The following is a 15,796-nucleotide window of genomic DNA, read 5'->3' as shown; positions in this document are numbered from 1 at the left end:
ACCAAAACATCCAACACCGCGGAGACACCATCACGTGTTTCTCAACGCAGTGATCCAGAACACTGCCCCTAAATATGCAAATGCATGTAGAGGAGCTGCGGAGACACCATCATGTGTTTCTCAACACAGGCAGTGAATAGCCAGGTCTTTCCCCGGAAAGTAACAACCAAGGGAAGGGCAGCATCCAATAAAGGAAAACTTCCAATAAAGGAAAACCACCTATGCCAAGCATGGTATCCATCCACAGACAGCTGTTTCGGGGTTTTTGCCCCTCATCAGTGTGGAGTAGGAAACTGGCTATCAGGAGCAGTGCCTAGGAGAAAGTCTGTAAAGGCACGGATGATTGACCTCGTGGAGACCAAAACATCCAACACCGCGGAGACACCATCACGTGTTTTTCAACGCAGTGATCCAGAACACTGCCCCCAAATATGCAAGTGCATGTAGAAGAGCTGCGGAGACACCATCACGTGTTTCTCAACGCAGGCAGTGAATAGCCAGGCCTTTCCCCGGCAAGGAACAACCAAGTGAAGGGCAGCATCCAATAAAGGAAAACATCCAATAAAGGAAAACCACCTATGCCAAGCATGGTATCCATCCACAGACAGCTGTTTCGGGGTTTTTGCCCCTCATCAGTGTGGAGTAGGAAACTGGCTATCAGGAGCAGTGCCTAGTAGAAAGTCTAGAAAGGCACGGATGATTGACCTCGTGGAGACCAAAACATCCAACACCGCGGAGACACCATCACGTGTTTCTCAACGCAGTGATCCAGAACACTGCCCCCAAATATGCATCTGTATTATTCTGTAAACATACACTGCACATTACCACTTCTTTTGTCCTGTGTACTGGGTGTTAGTTTCAGTATCTGTATTTATTCTGTATATATACACTGCACAGTACCACTTCTCCTGTCATGTATACTGGGTCTAAGTCTCAGTACCTATATTATTCTGTTTATACACACTGCACAGTACCACTTCTCCTGTTCCGTATAGTGGGTCTAAGTCTCAGTACCTGTATTATCCTGTATATATACTGCACAGTACCACGTCTCTTGTTTTGTTGGTTTTCTCGTGTTTTGTCACAAAACCTTAACCCCTTAATCCCATATGACGTACTATCCCGTCAAGGTGCCCTGGGACTTAATTCCCAGTGACGGGATATTACGTCATATGCGATCGGCCGCGCTCACGGGGGGAGCGCGGCCGATCGCGGCCGGGTGTCAGCTGCCTTTCGCCCCCGGCACATTAACCCCCGGCACACCGTGATCAAACATGATCGCGATGTGCCGGCGGTATAGGGAAGCATCCCGCAGGGAGGGGGCTCCCTGCGGGCTTCCCTGAGACCCCCGCAGCAGCGCGATGTGATCGCGTTGCTGCGAGAGTCTCCTTACCTCCCTCCCTGCTCCAGGCCCGGATCCAAAATGGCCGCGGCATCCGGGTCCTGCAGGGAGGGAGGTGGCTTACCAAGTGCCTGCTCAGAGCAGGCGCTTGGTAAGCCTGCAGCACTGTAAGTCAGATCACTGATCTGACAGAGTGCTGTGCAAACTGTCAGATCAGTGATCTGTGATGTCCCCCCTGGGGCAAAGTCAAAAAGTAAAAAAAAAAAAAATTCCACATGTATTTAAAAAAAAACAAAAAACAAATTTCTAAATAAAGAAAAAAAATATATATATTATTTACATAAATACATTTCTTTATCTAAATAAAATAAAAAAAAACATTAAAAGTACACATATTTAGTATCGCCGCGTCCGTAACGACCCAACCTATAAAACTGTCCCACTAGTTAACCCCTTGAACACCGTAAGAAAAAAAAATGAGGCAAAAAACAACGCTTTATTATCATACCGCCGAACAAAAAGTGGAATAACACGCGATCAAAAAGACAGATGTAAATAACCATGGTACCGCTGAAAACGTCATCTTGTCCCGCAAAAAACGAGCTGCCATACAGCATCATCAGCAAAAAAATAAAAAAGTTATAGTCCTGAGAATAAAGCGATGCCAAGATAATTATTTTTTCTATAAATTAGTTTAAATCGTATAAAAGCGCCAAAACATAAAAAAAGATATAAATGGGGTATCGCTGTAAACGTACTAACCCGAAGAATAAAACTGCTTTATCAATTTTACCAAACGCGGAACGGTATAAACGCCTCCCCCAAAAGAAATTCATGAATTTTCCTGTTAGGGCTAAGGTTAGGGTTAGGGCTAGGGTTAGGGCTAGGGTTAGGGCTAGGGCTAGGGTTAGGGCTAGGGTTAGCGCTAGGGTTAGGGTTGGGGCTAGGGTTGAAGCTAAAGTCAGGGTTAGGGTTGGGGCTAAAGTTAGGGTTAGGGTTGGCGCTAAAGTTAGGGTTAGGGTTGGGGCTAAAGTTAGGGTTAGGGTTTGGATTATATTTACGGTTGGGATTAGTGTTATGTAGGCAATCCAGTGACACAGTGTGCCAGCAATCAGAGCACATACAGTGATCTGACAATAACCCAAAAACAATAGAACGAGCTCTGAGACGTGGAATCTCTGTAGACCGCAATACCTGAACCTATCCTAAACACAACTAAAGGCAGCTGTGGATTGCGCCTGTCACTACCTATGCAACTCGGCACAGCCTGAGGAGCTGACTAGCCTGAAGATAGAAAAACAAGCCTGACTTGCCTCAGAGAAATACCCCAAAGGAAAAGGCAGCCCCCCACATATAATGACTGTAAGCAAGATGAAAAGACAAACGTAGGGATGAAATAGATTCAGCAAAGTGAGGCCCGATATTCTAGATAGAGCGAGGATAGCAAAGAGAACTTTGCAGTCTACAAAAAACCCTAAAGCAAAAAACCACGCAAAGGGGGCAAAAAGACCCACCGTGCCGAACTAACGACACGGCGGTGCACCCTTTGCGTCTCAGAGCTTCCAGCAAAAACGAATAGACAAGCTGGACAGAAAAAGTAGCAACAAAAGCAAAAAGCACTTATCTAAGCAGAGCAGCAGGCCACAGGAAAGATCCAGAAGCTCAGGTCCAACACTGGAACATTGACAAGGAGCAAGGAAGACAGAATCAGGTGGAGTTAAATAACAAAGCAGCCAACGAGCTCACCAGAACACGTGAGGGAGGAAGCTCAGAAGCTGCAGTACCACCTGTGACCACAGGAGTGAATTCAGCCACAGAATTCACAACAGTACCCCCCCCTTGAGGAGGGGTCACCGAACCCTCACCAGAGCCCCCAGGCCGACCAGGATGAGCCACATGAAAGGCACGAACAAGATCTGGAGCATGGACATCAGAGGCAAAAACCCAGGAATTATCTTCCTGAGCATAACCCTTCCATTTAACCAGATACTGGAGTTTCCGTCTAGAAACACGAGAATCCAAAATTTTCTCCACAATATACTCCAATTCCCCCTCCACCAAAACCGGGGCAGGAGGCTCAACAGATGGAACCATAGGTGCCACGTATCTCCGCAACAACGACCTATGGAATACATTATGTATGGAAAAGGAGTCTGGGAGGGTCAGACGAAAAGACACAGGATTGAGAATCTCAGAAATCCTATACGGACCAATAAAACGAGGTTTAAATTTAGGAGAGGAAACCTTCATAGGAATATGACGAGAAGATAACCAAACCAGATCCCCAACACGAAGTCGGGGACCCACACGGCGTCTGCGATTAGCGAAAAGTTGAGCCTTCTCCTGGGACAAGGTCAAATTGTCCACTACCTGAGTCCAGATCTGCTGCAACCTGTCCACCACAGAATCCACACCAGGACAGTCCGAAAACTCAACCTGTCCTGAAGAGAAACGAGGATGGAACCCAGAATTGCAGAAAAATGGAGAGACCAAGGTAGCCGAGCTGGCCCGATTATTAAGGGCGAACTCAGCCAACGGCAAAAAGGACACCCAATCATCCTGGTCTGCAGAAACAAAACATCTCAGATATGTCTCCAAGGTCTGATTGGTTCGTTCGGTCTGGCCATTAGTCTGAGGATGGAAAGCCGAGGAAAAAGACAGGTCAATGCCCATCCTACCACAAAAGGCTCGCCAAAACCTCGAAACAAACTGGGAACCTCTGTCAGAAACAATATTCTCAGGAATGCCATGCAAACGAACCACATGCTGGAAGAACAAAGGCACCAAATCAGAGGAGGAAGGCAATTTAACCAAGGGCACCAGATGGACCATTTTAGAAAAGCGATCACAGACCACCCAAATGACTGACATCTTTTGAGAAACGGGAAGGTCAGAAATGAAATCCATCGAAATATGTGTCCAAGGCCTCTTTGGGACCGGCAAGGGCAAAAGCAACCCACTGGCACGTGAACAGCAGGGCTTAGCCCTAGCACAAATCCCACAGGACTGCACAAAAGTACGTACATCCCGTGACAGAGATGGCCACCAGAAGGATCTAGCCACCAACTCTCTGGTACCAAATATTCCAGGATGACCAGCCAACACCGAACAATGAAGTTCAGCGATAACTTTAGTAGTCCACCTATCAGGGACGAACAGTTTCTCCGCCGGACAACGATCAGGTTTATTCGCCTGAAATTTTTGCAACACTCGCCGCAAATCAGGGGAGATGGCAGACACAATGACTCCTTCCTTGAGGATACTCGCCGGCTCAGATGAACCCGGAGAGTCGGGCACAAAACTCCTAGACAGAGCATCCGCCTTAACATTTTTAGAGCCCAGAAGGTACGAAATCACAAAATCGAAGCGGGCAAAAAATAACGACCAACGGGCCTGTCTAGGATTCAAGCGCTTGGCAGACTCGAGATAAGTAAGGTTCTTATGATCAGTCAATACCACCACGCGATGCTTAGCTCCTTCAAGCCAATGACGCCATTCCTCGAATGCCCACTTCATGGCCAGCAACTCTCGGTTGCCCACATCATAATTACGCTCAGCAGCCGAAAACTTCCTGGAAAAGAAAGCACATGGTTTCAACACTGAGCAACCAGAACCTCTCTGTGACAAAACCGCCCCTGCTCCAATCTCAGAAGCATCAACCTCGACCTGGAACGGAAGAGAAACATCTGGTTGACACAACACAGGGGCAGAACAAAAACGATGCTTCAACTCCTGAAAAGCTTCCACAGCAGCAGAAGACCAATTAACCAAATCAGCACCCTTCTTGGTCAAATCGGTCAATGGTTTGGCAATGCTAGAAAAATTACGGATGAAGCGACGATAAAAATTAGCAAAGCCCAGGAATTTTTGCAGACTTTTCAGAGATGTCGGCTGAGTCCAATCCTGGATGGCTTGGACCTTAACCGGATCCATCTCGATAGTAGAAGGGGAAAAGATGAACCCCAAAAATGAAACTTTCTGCACACCGAAGAGACACTTTGATCCCTTCACAAACAAAGAATTAGCACGCAGGACCTGGAAAACCATTCTGACCTGCTTCACATGAGAGTCCCAATCATCTGAGAAGATCAAAATGTCATCCAAGTAAACAATCAGGAATTTATCCAGATACTCACGGAAGATGTCATGCATAAAAGACTGAAACACAGATGGAGCATTGGCAAGTCCGAACGGCATCACCAGATACTCAAAATGACCCTCGGGCGTATTAAATGCAGTTTTCCATTCATCTCCTTGCCTGATTCTCACCAGATTATACGCACCACGAAGATCTATCTTAGTGAACCAACTAGCCCCCTTAATCCGAGCAAACAAGTCAGATAACAATGGCAAGGGATACTGAAATTTAACAGTGATCTTATTAAGAAGGCGGTAATCAATACATGGTCTCAGCGAACCATCCTTCTTGGCTACAAAAAAGAACCCTGCTCCCAGTGGTGATGACGATGGGCGAATATGTCCCTTCTCCAGGGATTCCTTCACATAACTGCGCATAGCGGCGTGTTCAGGCACGGATAAATTAAATAATCGACCTTTAGGGAATTTACTACCAGGAATCAAATTGATAGCACAATCACAATCCCTATGCGGAGGTAGGGCATCGGACTTGGGCTCTTCAAATACATCCTGATAATCAGACAAGAACTCTGGGACCTCAGAAGGAGTGGAGCCTGACTTGCCTCAGAGAAATACCCCAAAGGAAAAGGCAGCCCCCCACATATAATGACTGTAAGCAAGATGAAAAGACAAACGTAGGGATGAAATAGATTCAGCAAAGTGAGGCCCGATATTCTAGATAGAGCGAGGATAGCAAAGAGAACTTTGCAGTCTACAAAAAACCCTAAAGCAAAAAACCACGCAAAGGGGGCAAAAAGACCCACCGTGCCGAACTAACGGCACGGCGGTGCACCCTTTGCGTCTCAGAGCTTCCAGCAAAAACGAATAGACAAGCTGGACAGAAAAAGTAGCAACAAAAGCAAAAAGCACTTATCTAAGCAGAGCAGCAGGCCACAGGAAAGATCCAGAAGCTCAGGTCCAACACTGGAACATTGACAAGGAGCAAGGAAGACAGAATCAGGTGGAGTTAAATAACAAAGCAGCCAACGAGCTCACCAGAACACCTGAGGGAGGAAGCTCAGAAGCTGCAGTACCACCTGTGACCACAGGAGTGAATTCAGCCACAGAATTCACAACAGATTAGGGTTTGGATTAGAGTTAGGGGTGTGTCAGGGTTAGGAGTGTGGTTAGGGTTACTGTTGGGATTAGGGTTAGGGGTGTGTTAGAGTTAGGGTTAGGGTTATGGTTGGGATTAGGGTTAGGGGTGTGTTTGGATTAGGGTTTCAGTTATAATTGGGGGGTTTCCACTGTTTAGGCACATCAGGGCTCTCCAAACGCGGCATGGTGTCCGATCCCAATTCCAGCCAATTCTGCGTTGACAAAGTAAAACAGTGCTCCTTCCCTTCCGAGCTCTCCCGTGCGCCCAAACAGGGGTTTACCCCCACATATGGGGTATCAGCGTACTCGGTACAAATTGGACAACAACTTTTGGGGTCCAAGTTCTCTTGTTACCCTTGGGAAAAAAAGAATTTGGGGGGCTAAAAATCATTTTTGTGGGGAAAAAAAGATTTTTTTATTTTCACGGCTCTGCGTTGTAAACTGTAGTGAAACACTTGGGGGTTCAAAGTTCTCACAACACATCTAGATAAGTTCCTTGGGAGGTCTAGTTTCCAATATAGGGTCAATTGTGGGGGGTTTCTACTGTTTGGGTACATCAGGGGCTCTGCAAATGCAACGTGACGCCTGCAGACCAATCCATCTAAGTCTGCATTCCAAATGGCGCTCCTTCCCTTCCGAGCTCTGCCATGCACCCAAACAGTGGTTCCCCCCCACATATGGGGTATCAGCGTACTCAGGACAAATTGTACAACAACTTTTGAGGTCCAATTTATCCTGTTACCCTTGTTAAAATACAAAACTGGGGGCTAAAATATCATTTTTGTGGAAAAAATGTTTTTATTTTCACGGCTCTGCGTTATAAACTGTAGTGAAACACTTGGGGGTTCAAAGTTCTCACAACACATCTAGATAAGTTCCTTGGGAGGTCTAGTTTCCAATATGTGGTCACTTGTGGGGGGTTTCTACTGTTTGGGTACATCAGGGGCTCTGCAAATGCAACGTGACGCCTGCAGACCAATCCATCTAAGTCTGCATTCCAAATGGCACTCCTTCCCTTCCAAGCTCTGCCTTTCCCCACAAACAGTGGTTCCCCGTCACATATGGGGTATCAGCGTACTCAGGACAAATTGTACAACAACTTTTGGGGTCCAATTTATCCTGTTACCCTTGTGAAAATTCAAAACTGGGGGCTAAAAAATCATTTTTGTGAAAAAAAAAAGAATTTTGTATTTTCACGGTTCTGCATTATAAACTGTAGTGAAACACTTGGGGGTTCAAAGCTCTCAAAACACATATAGATAAGTTCCTTAGGGGGTCTACTTTCCAAAATGGTGTCACTTGTGTTTTTTTTAACCCCTTCATGACCTTGGGATTTTTCGTTTTTCCGTGTTCGTTTTTCACTCCCCTCCTTCCCAGAGCCATAAAGTTTTTATTTTTCTATCAATTTGGCCATATGAGGGCTTATTTTTTGCGGGACGAGTTGTACTTTTGAACGACACCATTGGTTTTAGCATATCTTGTACTAGAAAACGGGAAAAAAATTCCAAGTGCGGTGAAATTGCAAAAAAGTGCAATCCCACACTTGTTTTTTGTTTGGCTTTTTTGCTAGGTTCACTAAATGCTAAAACTGACCTGACATTATGATTCTCCAGGTCAGTACGAGGTCATAGACACCTAACATGACTAGGTTATTTTTTACCTAAGTGGTGAAAAAAAATTCCAAACTTTGATAAAAAAAAAAAAAAAAAAAGCGCCATTTTCCGATACTCGTAGCGTCTACATTTTTCATGATCTGGGGTCGTTGTAGGGCTTATTTTTTGTGTGCCGATATGACGTTTTTAATGATAGCATTTTGGTGCAGATACGTTCTTTTGATCGCCCGTTATTGCATTTTAATGCAATGTCGCAGCGACCAAAAAAACGTAATTCTGGCGTTTCAAATTTTTTTCTCGCTAATCTGTTTAGCGATCAGGTTAATGCTTTTTTTAATTGATAGATCGGGCGATTCTGAGCGCGGCGATACCAAATATGTGTAGATTTGATTTTTTTTATTGATTTATTTTGATTGGGGCGATAGGGGGGTGATTTAAACTTTTATATTTTTTTTATTTTTTTCACTTTTTTTTAAAACTTTTGCCATGCTTCAATAGCCTCCATGGGAGACTAGAAGCAGGCACAGCATGATCGCCTCTGCTACATAGCAGCGATCTGCTGTTCGCTGCTATGTAGCAGAATTGCAGGTGTGCTGTGAGCGCTGACCACAGGGTGGCACTCACAGCTACCGGCGATCAGTAACCATAGAGGTCTCAAGGACCTCTATCGTTACAATGGAGAAGCATCGCCGACCTCCGATCATGTGACGGGGGTCGGCGATGACGTCATTTCCGGCCGCCCGGCCGGATGCGGTAGTTAAATGCCGCTGTCTGCGTTTGACAGCGGCATTTAACTAGTTCGCGATTCTGCTCGCGCCTATTACGGGCACATGTCAGCTGTTCCAAACTGCTGACATGTCCCGGCTTTGATGCGGGCTCACCGCCGGAGCTCACATCAAAGCAGGGGATCTGACCTCGGACGTACTATCCCATCCGAGGTCAGAAAGGGGTTAATGTTTAGGTACATCAGAGGCTCTCCAAACGCGACATGGTGTTCCATCCCAATTCCAGTCAATTTTGCATTGAAAAGTAAAACGGCGCTCCTTCCCTTCCGAGCTCTGCCATGCGCCCAAACAGTCGTTTACCCCCACATATTGGGTATCAGCATACTCAGGACAAATTGCACAACAACTTTTGGGGTCCAATTTCTTCTCTTACCCTTGGGAAAATAAAAAATTGGGGGCGAAAATATAATTTTTCTGAAAAAATATGATTTTTTATTTTTACGGCTCTGCATTATAAACTTCTGTGAAGCACTTGTTGGGTCAAAGTGCTCACCACACATCTAGATAAGTTCCTTAACCCTTATCCGGCTGAATAGGTACAATTGTAACTATTCCGTTTTAAAATTGCAATAACTTTTTTTTGAAAAGACGTAGAGGGCTGAAATTTCGTGACATCTCTACATTTTTGGTCCAGAATATATTGGCCAAATTTCAATAAAATATCTCCACCCGCTTCCGAGATAAGGGGTCGAGATCTTTTTGCATCCATAACAAGCTGCATAGGTACAAATGTACCTCATATATTTTGAATGAAGATAATGCAAGGGAAAAAGCATAAATTTTTTTTTAATGATAATGCTATTTAACTATTATAAACAAGTAAAAAACTGTTCATTTACATTATAAAAGAAAATGTAAGAAACTTTTTTTTATTGATTTTCTTTGCAAGTAATGCATGTTGGCTTTGCTACAGAGTGTTCATCGCAAATGGGTTTCACACAAACCACACAAGACTTTCTAGTCTTGCGTTGTTTTCGCCTCAGGTCTCTGCAGACATAGTAACTACCAACAACAGGGGAGGGTCCACGACTACCATGAGGTATTTTGGGGCCAGCTGCTGGCTGCGATGCTACCACAATGCATCGTCCAAGCACCATTTCTACTGCACCTCGAAGAAAATGGTTTCTCATTATCATTTTGTTTGTACTACGATCTTCAATTGCAATCATACACAGCTGATTTGCGAGATCTTTCAGGAACTTTCTTCGTTGATCCTTTGCCCTGAAGCTTGGATTGTGTTCTCTGTAGATGATGTAGGATGCTAACCCACTGACATCAATCATATTGTAGAAAAATGCCAAAGTCCAACGTGATGTTCGTCGTTTCACAGTGTACTCTCCCAACATTTTATCCATAACATCAACGCCACCTTTTGTTATGTTGTAGTATTTTATTATCTCTGGCTTGGCTGCTAGTGTCTCTTCAACTTCTCCCGTCATGTGCATAGATGATAGAAGCACGACTGATTTGTTCTTCTTTGGTACATATGAACAGACTGTTGCATCATGATTGTAGGCAAAATTTGTCGAGTATACAGGCCTTTCTTTGGCAGGCTGCATGTTGTTAGGTAGGAACCTTTTGTTTTTTCTCACTGTACCAACTAGTGTCATGTTCCAGGAGTTCAATACCTTAGCTAGTTCCATGGTTGTAAAGAAGTTATCGGTGGTGACATTTCTTCCAGAGCCTTTATACGAGCTCACTAGGTCCAATACTGTTCGTTCTCCAATGTTTACTTGTCGAGGACCATCAGTTGGTTTCCCAGTGTAGAGCTGACCTTGTAAAGGGTAGGCATTTGATGAGTCACAAGCCCAGAAAATCTTTATGCCATATTTAGCTGGTTTTGAAGGTATATACTGGGTAAATTTAGTATGACCTCTAAATGGAAATAATTGCTCGTCGACGGTGATACAATGATATGGCTTGTAGGCTCTCTCCAGATTACTGTTCAGCATTGTCCAGATGTCCCGTATTGGTGCAGCTTTATCTGTTTGCACACGTTCTGCACGTGTATTTTCGTTGTCAAACCTGATAAATCTGAGTATCATCTTGAAGCGGTCACGAGACATGGCTGCACGTATAAGAGGCAGAGCAGCAACATTCCACATTTCCTCCAGATTCTCTTTGTTGGCTCTGTGCACACCAGCAGCAATCAGTATGCCCAAAAATGCATGAAGTTCAGTTTCAGTAAATTGCTTGAATGTTTTTTGTGGTGGCCGTTTGGAAGAATCAGGAAAACGTTGTACCAGTTCGTTGTTGTAAGCATCACAAACTCTCTTGGCCTTTCGATTCGTTTCCCGTAATATGATGTCACACATCTCGGGAGTCATGATGGACTTGAATAGCTCTTTTGCTGTATATAGGTTGCTGATTGCTGCAGGGCCACCTCTTTGTCGTAGGACATTACGAGATTTTGTTTGTGCATTTGGCAGTGGATTACTGCACCATTGAGTTTCATCCTTAGCAGTCCAAATGTCGCCTGCACTTTGAGGCACAGAATCATCCTCAACACTTTCGTCTGATTCGTATTCATTTTCATGCTCTATGACCATTTCTTGTTCAATGTCTGAATCTTCTTCAGTAACATCCACTTGTGGTACATAGTTTTCATCATCAGATGGAACATATGGTTCATCCTCATGCTCAGAATCAGATTCTTCTAGCATTCGCATTATTTCGTCAGACGTAAATCTGTAAATATGAAAAAATGTAAAATAAATAATTTTCCGAAATACTACATTATTGGCTTTTCACAAAATTATACTAACCTGCAAACACGTTTTCTTGGATTATGGCGGAAACTAGATCCAGCATTACTATCACTCATGATGACTTGCTAGATGAATTTTGGCTTCGTATTTTGTGCTGAATATAAATAAAACATCGTAAAACAATATGTAGATACTAATTATTATCCATTTTTCGTATAAAAATTATACCTATAGTGATAAGTTTCATACAAAATATATGTAAGCCAAGTCCAGGCTGAAAGACAATTTGACTGTTCTGTCCCCACATAATGAGAATAAAGGTATAACTGGCTGTTAGATGCTGTGAGACTTTCCTACCTTCGTTTCCAAGAAATTGAAGACTTCACAAGCCTAGAAATGTGTGCTCACAGCAATGAGATGAACAGCAAAATGGCTAATGAGAGGAGGGAGGCAGGAAGACAAGTAGAAGCCACTCCCAGTTTGAATTAACTTAATTGACAGCAACATAAGTGACCAGTAACAACACTGAACAATAGATATCAGCATAACATTTGTAGCTGAATGAACTTTAGTTTCTGAAACCAAGTAAAGTCTTCCCACAGTGGAGGTATATGTGAAGGTACAATTGTACCTATGCAGCCTGTTAAGGTTGTAAAATTATGCAGCCTGACAAGGGTTAAGGGGTCTACTTTCCAAAATAGTGTCACTTGTGGGGGGTTTCATTGTTTAGGCACATCAGGGGCTCTCCAAACGCAACATGGAGTCCCATCTTAATTCCAGTCAATTTTGCATTGAAAAGTCAAATGGCGCTCCTCCCCTTCCGAGCTGTGCTATGCGCCCAAACTGTGGTTTACCCCCACATATGGGGTATTGGCGTACTCAGGACAAATTGCACAACCACTTTTGTGGTCTAATTTATTCTCTTACCCTTAAAAAAAATTTGGGGGCGAAAAGATCATTTTTGTGAGAAAATATGATTTTTTATTTTTACGGCTCTGCATTATAAACTTCTGTGAAGCACTGGTTGGGTGAAAGTGCTCACCACACATCTAGATAAGTCCCTTAAGGGGTCTACTTTCCAAAATGGTGTCACTTGTGTGGGGTTTCAATGTTTAGACACATCAGGAGCTCTCCAAACGCAACATGGCGTCCAATCTCAATTCCAGTCAATTTTGCATTGAAACGTCAAATGGCGCTCCTTCCCTTCCGAGCTCTGCCATGCGCCCAAACAGTGATTTACCCCCACATATGGGGTATCAGCGTACTCAGGACAAATTGTACAACAACTTTTGGGGTCCATTTTCTCCTGTTACCCTTGGTAAAATAAAACAAATTGGAGCTAAAGTAAATTGTTTATGAAAAAAAGTTAAATGTTCATTTTTATTTAAACATTCCAAAAATTCCTGTAAAACACCTGAAGGGATAATAAACTTCTTGAATGTGGTTTTGAGCACCTTGAGGGGTGCAGTTTTTAGAATGGTGTCACACTTGGTTATTTTCTATCATATAGACCCGTCAGAATGACTTCAAATGTGATGTGGTCCCTAAAAAATATTGGTGTTGTAAAAATGAGAAATTGCTGGTCAACTTTTAACCCTTATAACTCCCTAACAAAAAAAAATTTTGGTTCCAAAACTGTGCTAATGTAAAGTAGACATGTGGGAAATGTTACTTATTAATTATTTTGTGTGACATATCTCTGTTATTTAAGGGCATAAAAATTCAAAGTTGGAAAATTGCAAAATTTTCCGCCAAATTTCCGTTTTTTTCACAAATAAACGCACGTTATATCGAAGAAATTTTACAACTATCATGAAGTACAATATATCACGAGAAAACAATGTCAGAATCGCCAAGATCCGTTGAAGCGTTCCAGAGTTATAACCTCATAAAGGGACAGTGGTCAGAATTGTAAAAATTGGGCCGGTCATTAACGTGCAAACCACCCTCAGGGCTTAAGGGGTTAAGGATGTCCTAGTCCCAGCAAAGTGGATGAGATTCCTGATGTCTCGCGCACATGTTGCTTATTTTTTCCTTGCAAATTTCGCCAATTCTAATGAGTGGGGAAATATCTGCAACAAAAACGTATGTCAAAACATTAAGAAAATTGCAGGTATTTTCCCAGAGTTTTTCAGCAGAATGTTGTGCTGCAATGCTGTGCGTGTGGACAGTCTTATTCTGGATGCGTGTGCTGTACTGTCACCTCTTGTATGTTGTCACATTGTACATCAGTGTTGTGTGATGAGATGGTGGGGGTTGTGGTGCTGCCTTCCTTTGCAGAGGCTCCACACCCCGTCACCTTTCTTCCCCCATCTAGGGTGTGTGTATTTGGGAAGCCTGGCCCGGCTCCAGCTCTTCTCCATCCTCCTCCTCTGCTGAATGTGGAGCTGCAGTGGTTGTGCTGCCATGGAGTGGACGAGACCCTCATCATCCTGCGCTGGTGTCTGACCTCAGCCTGATGCTCAGCTTGTGCCCATGACTGCTCCCCATGTCTCCTGGCTGCAGTGGCCGCCGCCGCCTCCTCTGCTTTATTTCTCCTTGTGCTTGAGACATAAGATGGGAGAAGACTGGTGATTGTAGCATGAGGTGAGGAGGATGCTGGGGGTAGTGATGCTAGGCTGCTTCATGTCTGTGCTGCTGCATACATGCAGGGTCTATGGGGAGGGCATGTGTCTGCGATGTGACCCCCTCCTCCTCCATCACACGCAGCAGCCGGGGTCCCCAGAAAGGCGTGAGGTCTCCATTATTCCTGCTCCACCTCAGCAGCTCACTCCCATTATGGCTGTGGAGCTCTCATTTCCAGCTGGGCATTAATGGGATGAATACTTTTATTTTTTGGTGCATGCCTGTCTTACCCCAGAGTTTCCTGCCAGGGGCGCTCTGCTCTAAGTGAAGCCCATGTGATGTATCACCCTGTAAATGCCATCAGCTGGCCACTCGTCCATATGTCCTCAGATCAGGGGTCTGTCAATAGAGTATAATGTGTTGGTGATGGGTGTGCCTCAGTGTGGCGTATGATGCCCACGGGGGGCGCCTTGGTGTGGTGTTTGATGGTGACAGGGGCGCATCAGTGTAGTATGTGATGGGGCACATTAGTGCAAGTGATGGTCATGGGAATGCATCGGTGCGAGTGATGGTGATAGTTGTGCCTCGGTAAGGCACGGGGACACATCACGGGGGCGCATTGGTGTGGTGTATGATGGCCAGTGGGGCGCATCAGTGTGGTGTGTGATGGTAACAGGGACGCCTCGGTCTGGTGTGTGATGGTAACGGGCATATCGCTGTGGCGTGTGATAATCACGGGGGCACATTGGTGTGGTGTTTGACAATGACATGGGCGCATCAGTGCAGTGTGTGAGGGTAATGAGGGCACATTGGTGTGGCGTGTGATGGTCATGGGGGCGCATCTGTGCAAGTGATAGTGATGGTGGTGCCTACAGTGGATATGTAAAGTATTCAGACCCCTTTAAATTTTTCTCTCTTTGTTTCATTGCAGCCATTTGGTAAATTCCAAAAAGTTCATTTTTTTTCTCACTAATGTACACCCTGCACCCCATCTTCACTGAAAAAAAAACAGAAATGTAGTACGGTAATTTTTGCACCTTTGTTAAAAAAGAAAAACTGAAATACCACATGGTCATAAGTATTCAGACCCTTTGCTCAGTATTGAGTAGAAGCACCTTTTGAGCTAGTACAGCCATGAGTCTTCTTGGGAATGATGCAACAAGTTTTTCACACCTGGATTTGGGGATCCTCTGACATTCTTCCTTGCAGATCCTCTCCAGTTCCGTCAGGTTGGATGGTGAACGTTGGTGGACAGCTATTTTCAGGTCTCTCTAGAGATGCTCAGTTGGGTTTAGGTCAGGACTATGGCTGGGTCAGTCAAGAATGGTCACAGAGTTGTTCTGAAGCCACTCCTTTGTTATTTTAGCTGTGCTTAGGGTCATTGTCTTGTTGGAAGGTGAACCTTCGGCCAAGTCTGAGGTCCAGAGCATTCTGGAAGAGGTTTTCATCCAGGATATCTGTATTTGGCCACATTCATGTTTCCTTCAATGACAACCAGTCATCCTGTACCTGCAGCTGAAAAACACCCCCATAGCATGATGCTGC

At 44.4% G+C, this 15,796-nt stretch overlaps 1 protein-coding gene across 4 annotated transcripts in view; it reads left to right on the top strand.

Annotated features, from left to right (window-relative positions):
• Window positions 1–15,796, top strand: part of GARNL3 (GTPase activating Rap/RanGAP domain like 3) — a 184,062-nt gene that overhangs the window by 51,444 nt on the left and 116,822 nt on the right. The window contains exon 1 of one of the 4 annotated variants that reach the window (XM_069747375.1): window positions 13,920–14,272. The exons of 2 other annotated variants lie outside the window; for them this stretch is intronic. In XM_069747375.1, the coding sequence (XP_069603476.1) occupies window positions 14,268–14,272 (5 nt within the window). In that variant the 5' untranslated portion in view covers window positions 13,920–14,267. Of the gene's footprint in view, window positions 1–13,919; window positions 14,273–15,796 lie in introns of those variants that run through there. One more of the 4 variants, XM_069747376.1, reaches the window with a different exon arrangement.

Source organism: Ranitomeya imitator, chromosome 2 (assembly GCF_032444005.1).
Source record: "Ranitomeya imitator isolate aRanImi1 chromosome 2, aRanImi1.pri, whole genome shotgun sequence".
NCBI classification, from domain to species: domain Eukaryota; kingdom Metazoa; phylum Chordata; class Amphibia; order Anura; family Dendrobatidae; genus Ranitomeya; species Ranitomeya imitator.
Note: the sequence above shows the minus strand (reverse complement) of the source record. Positions and strands in the feature narration are given on the sequence as shown.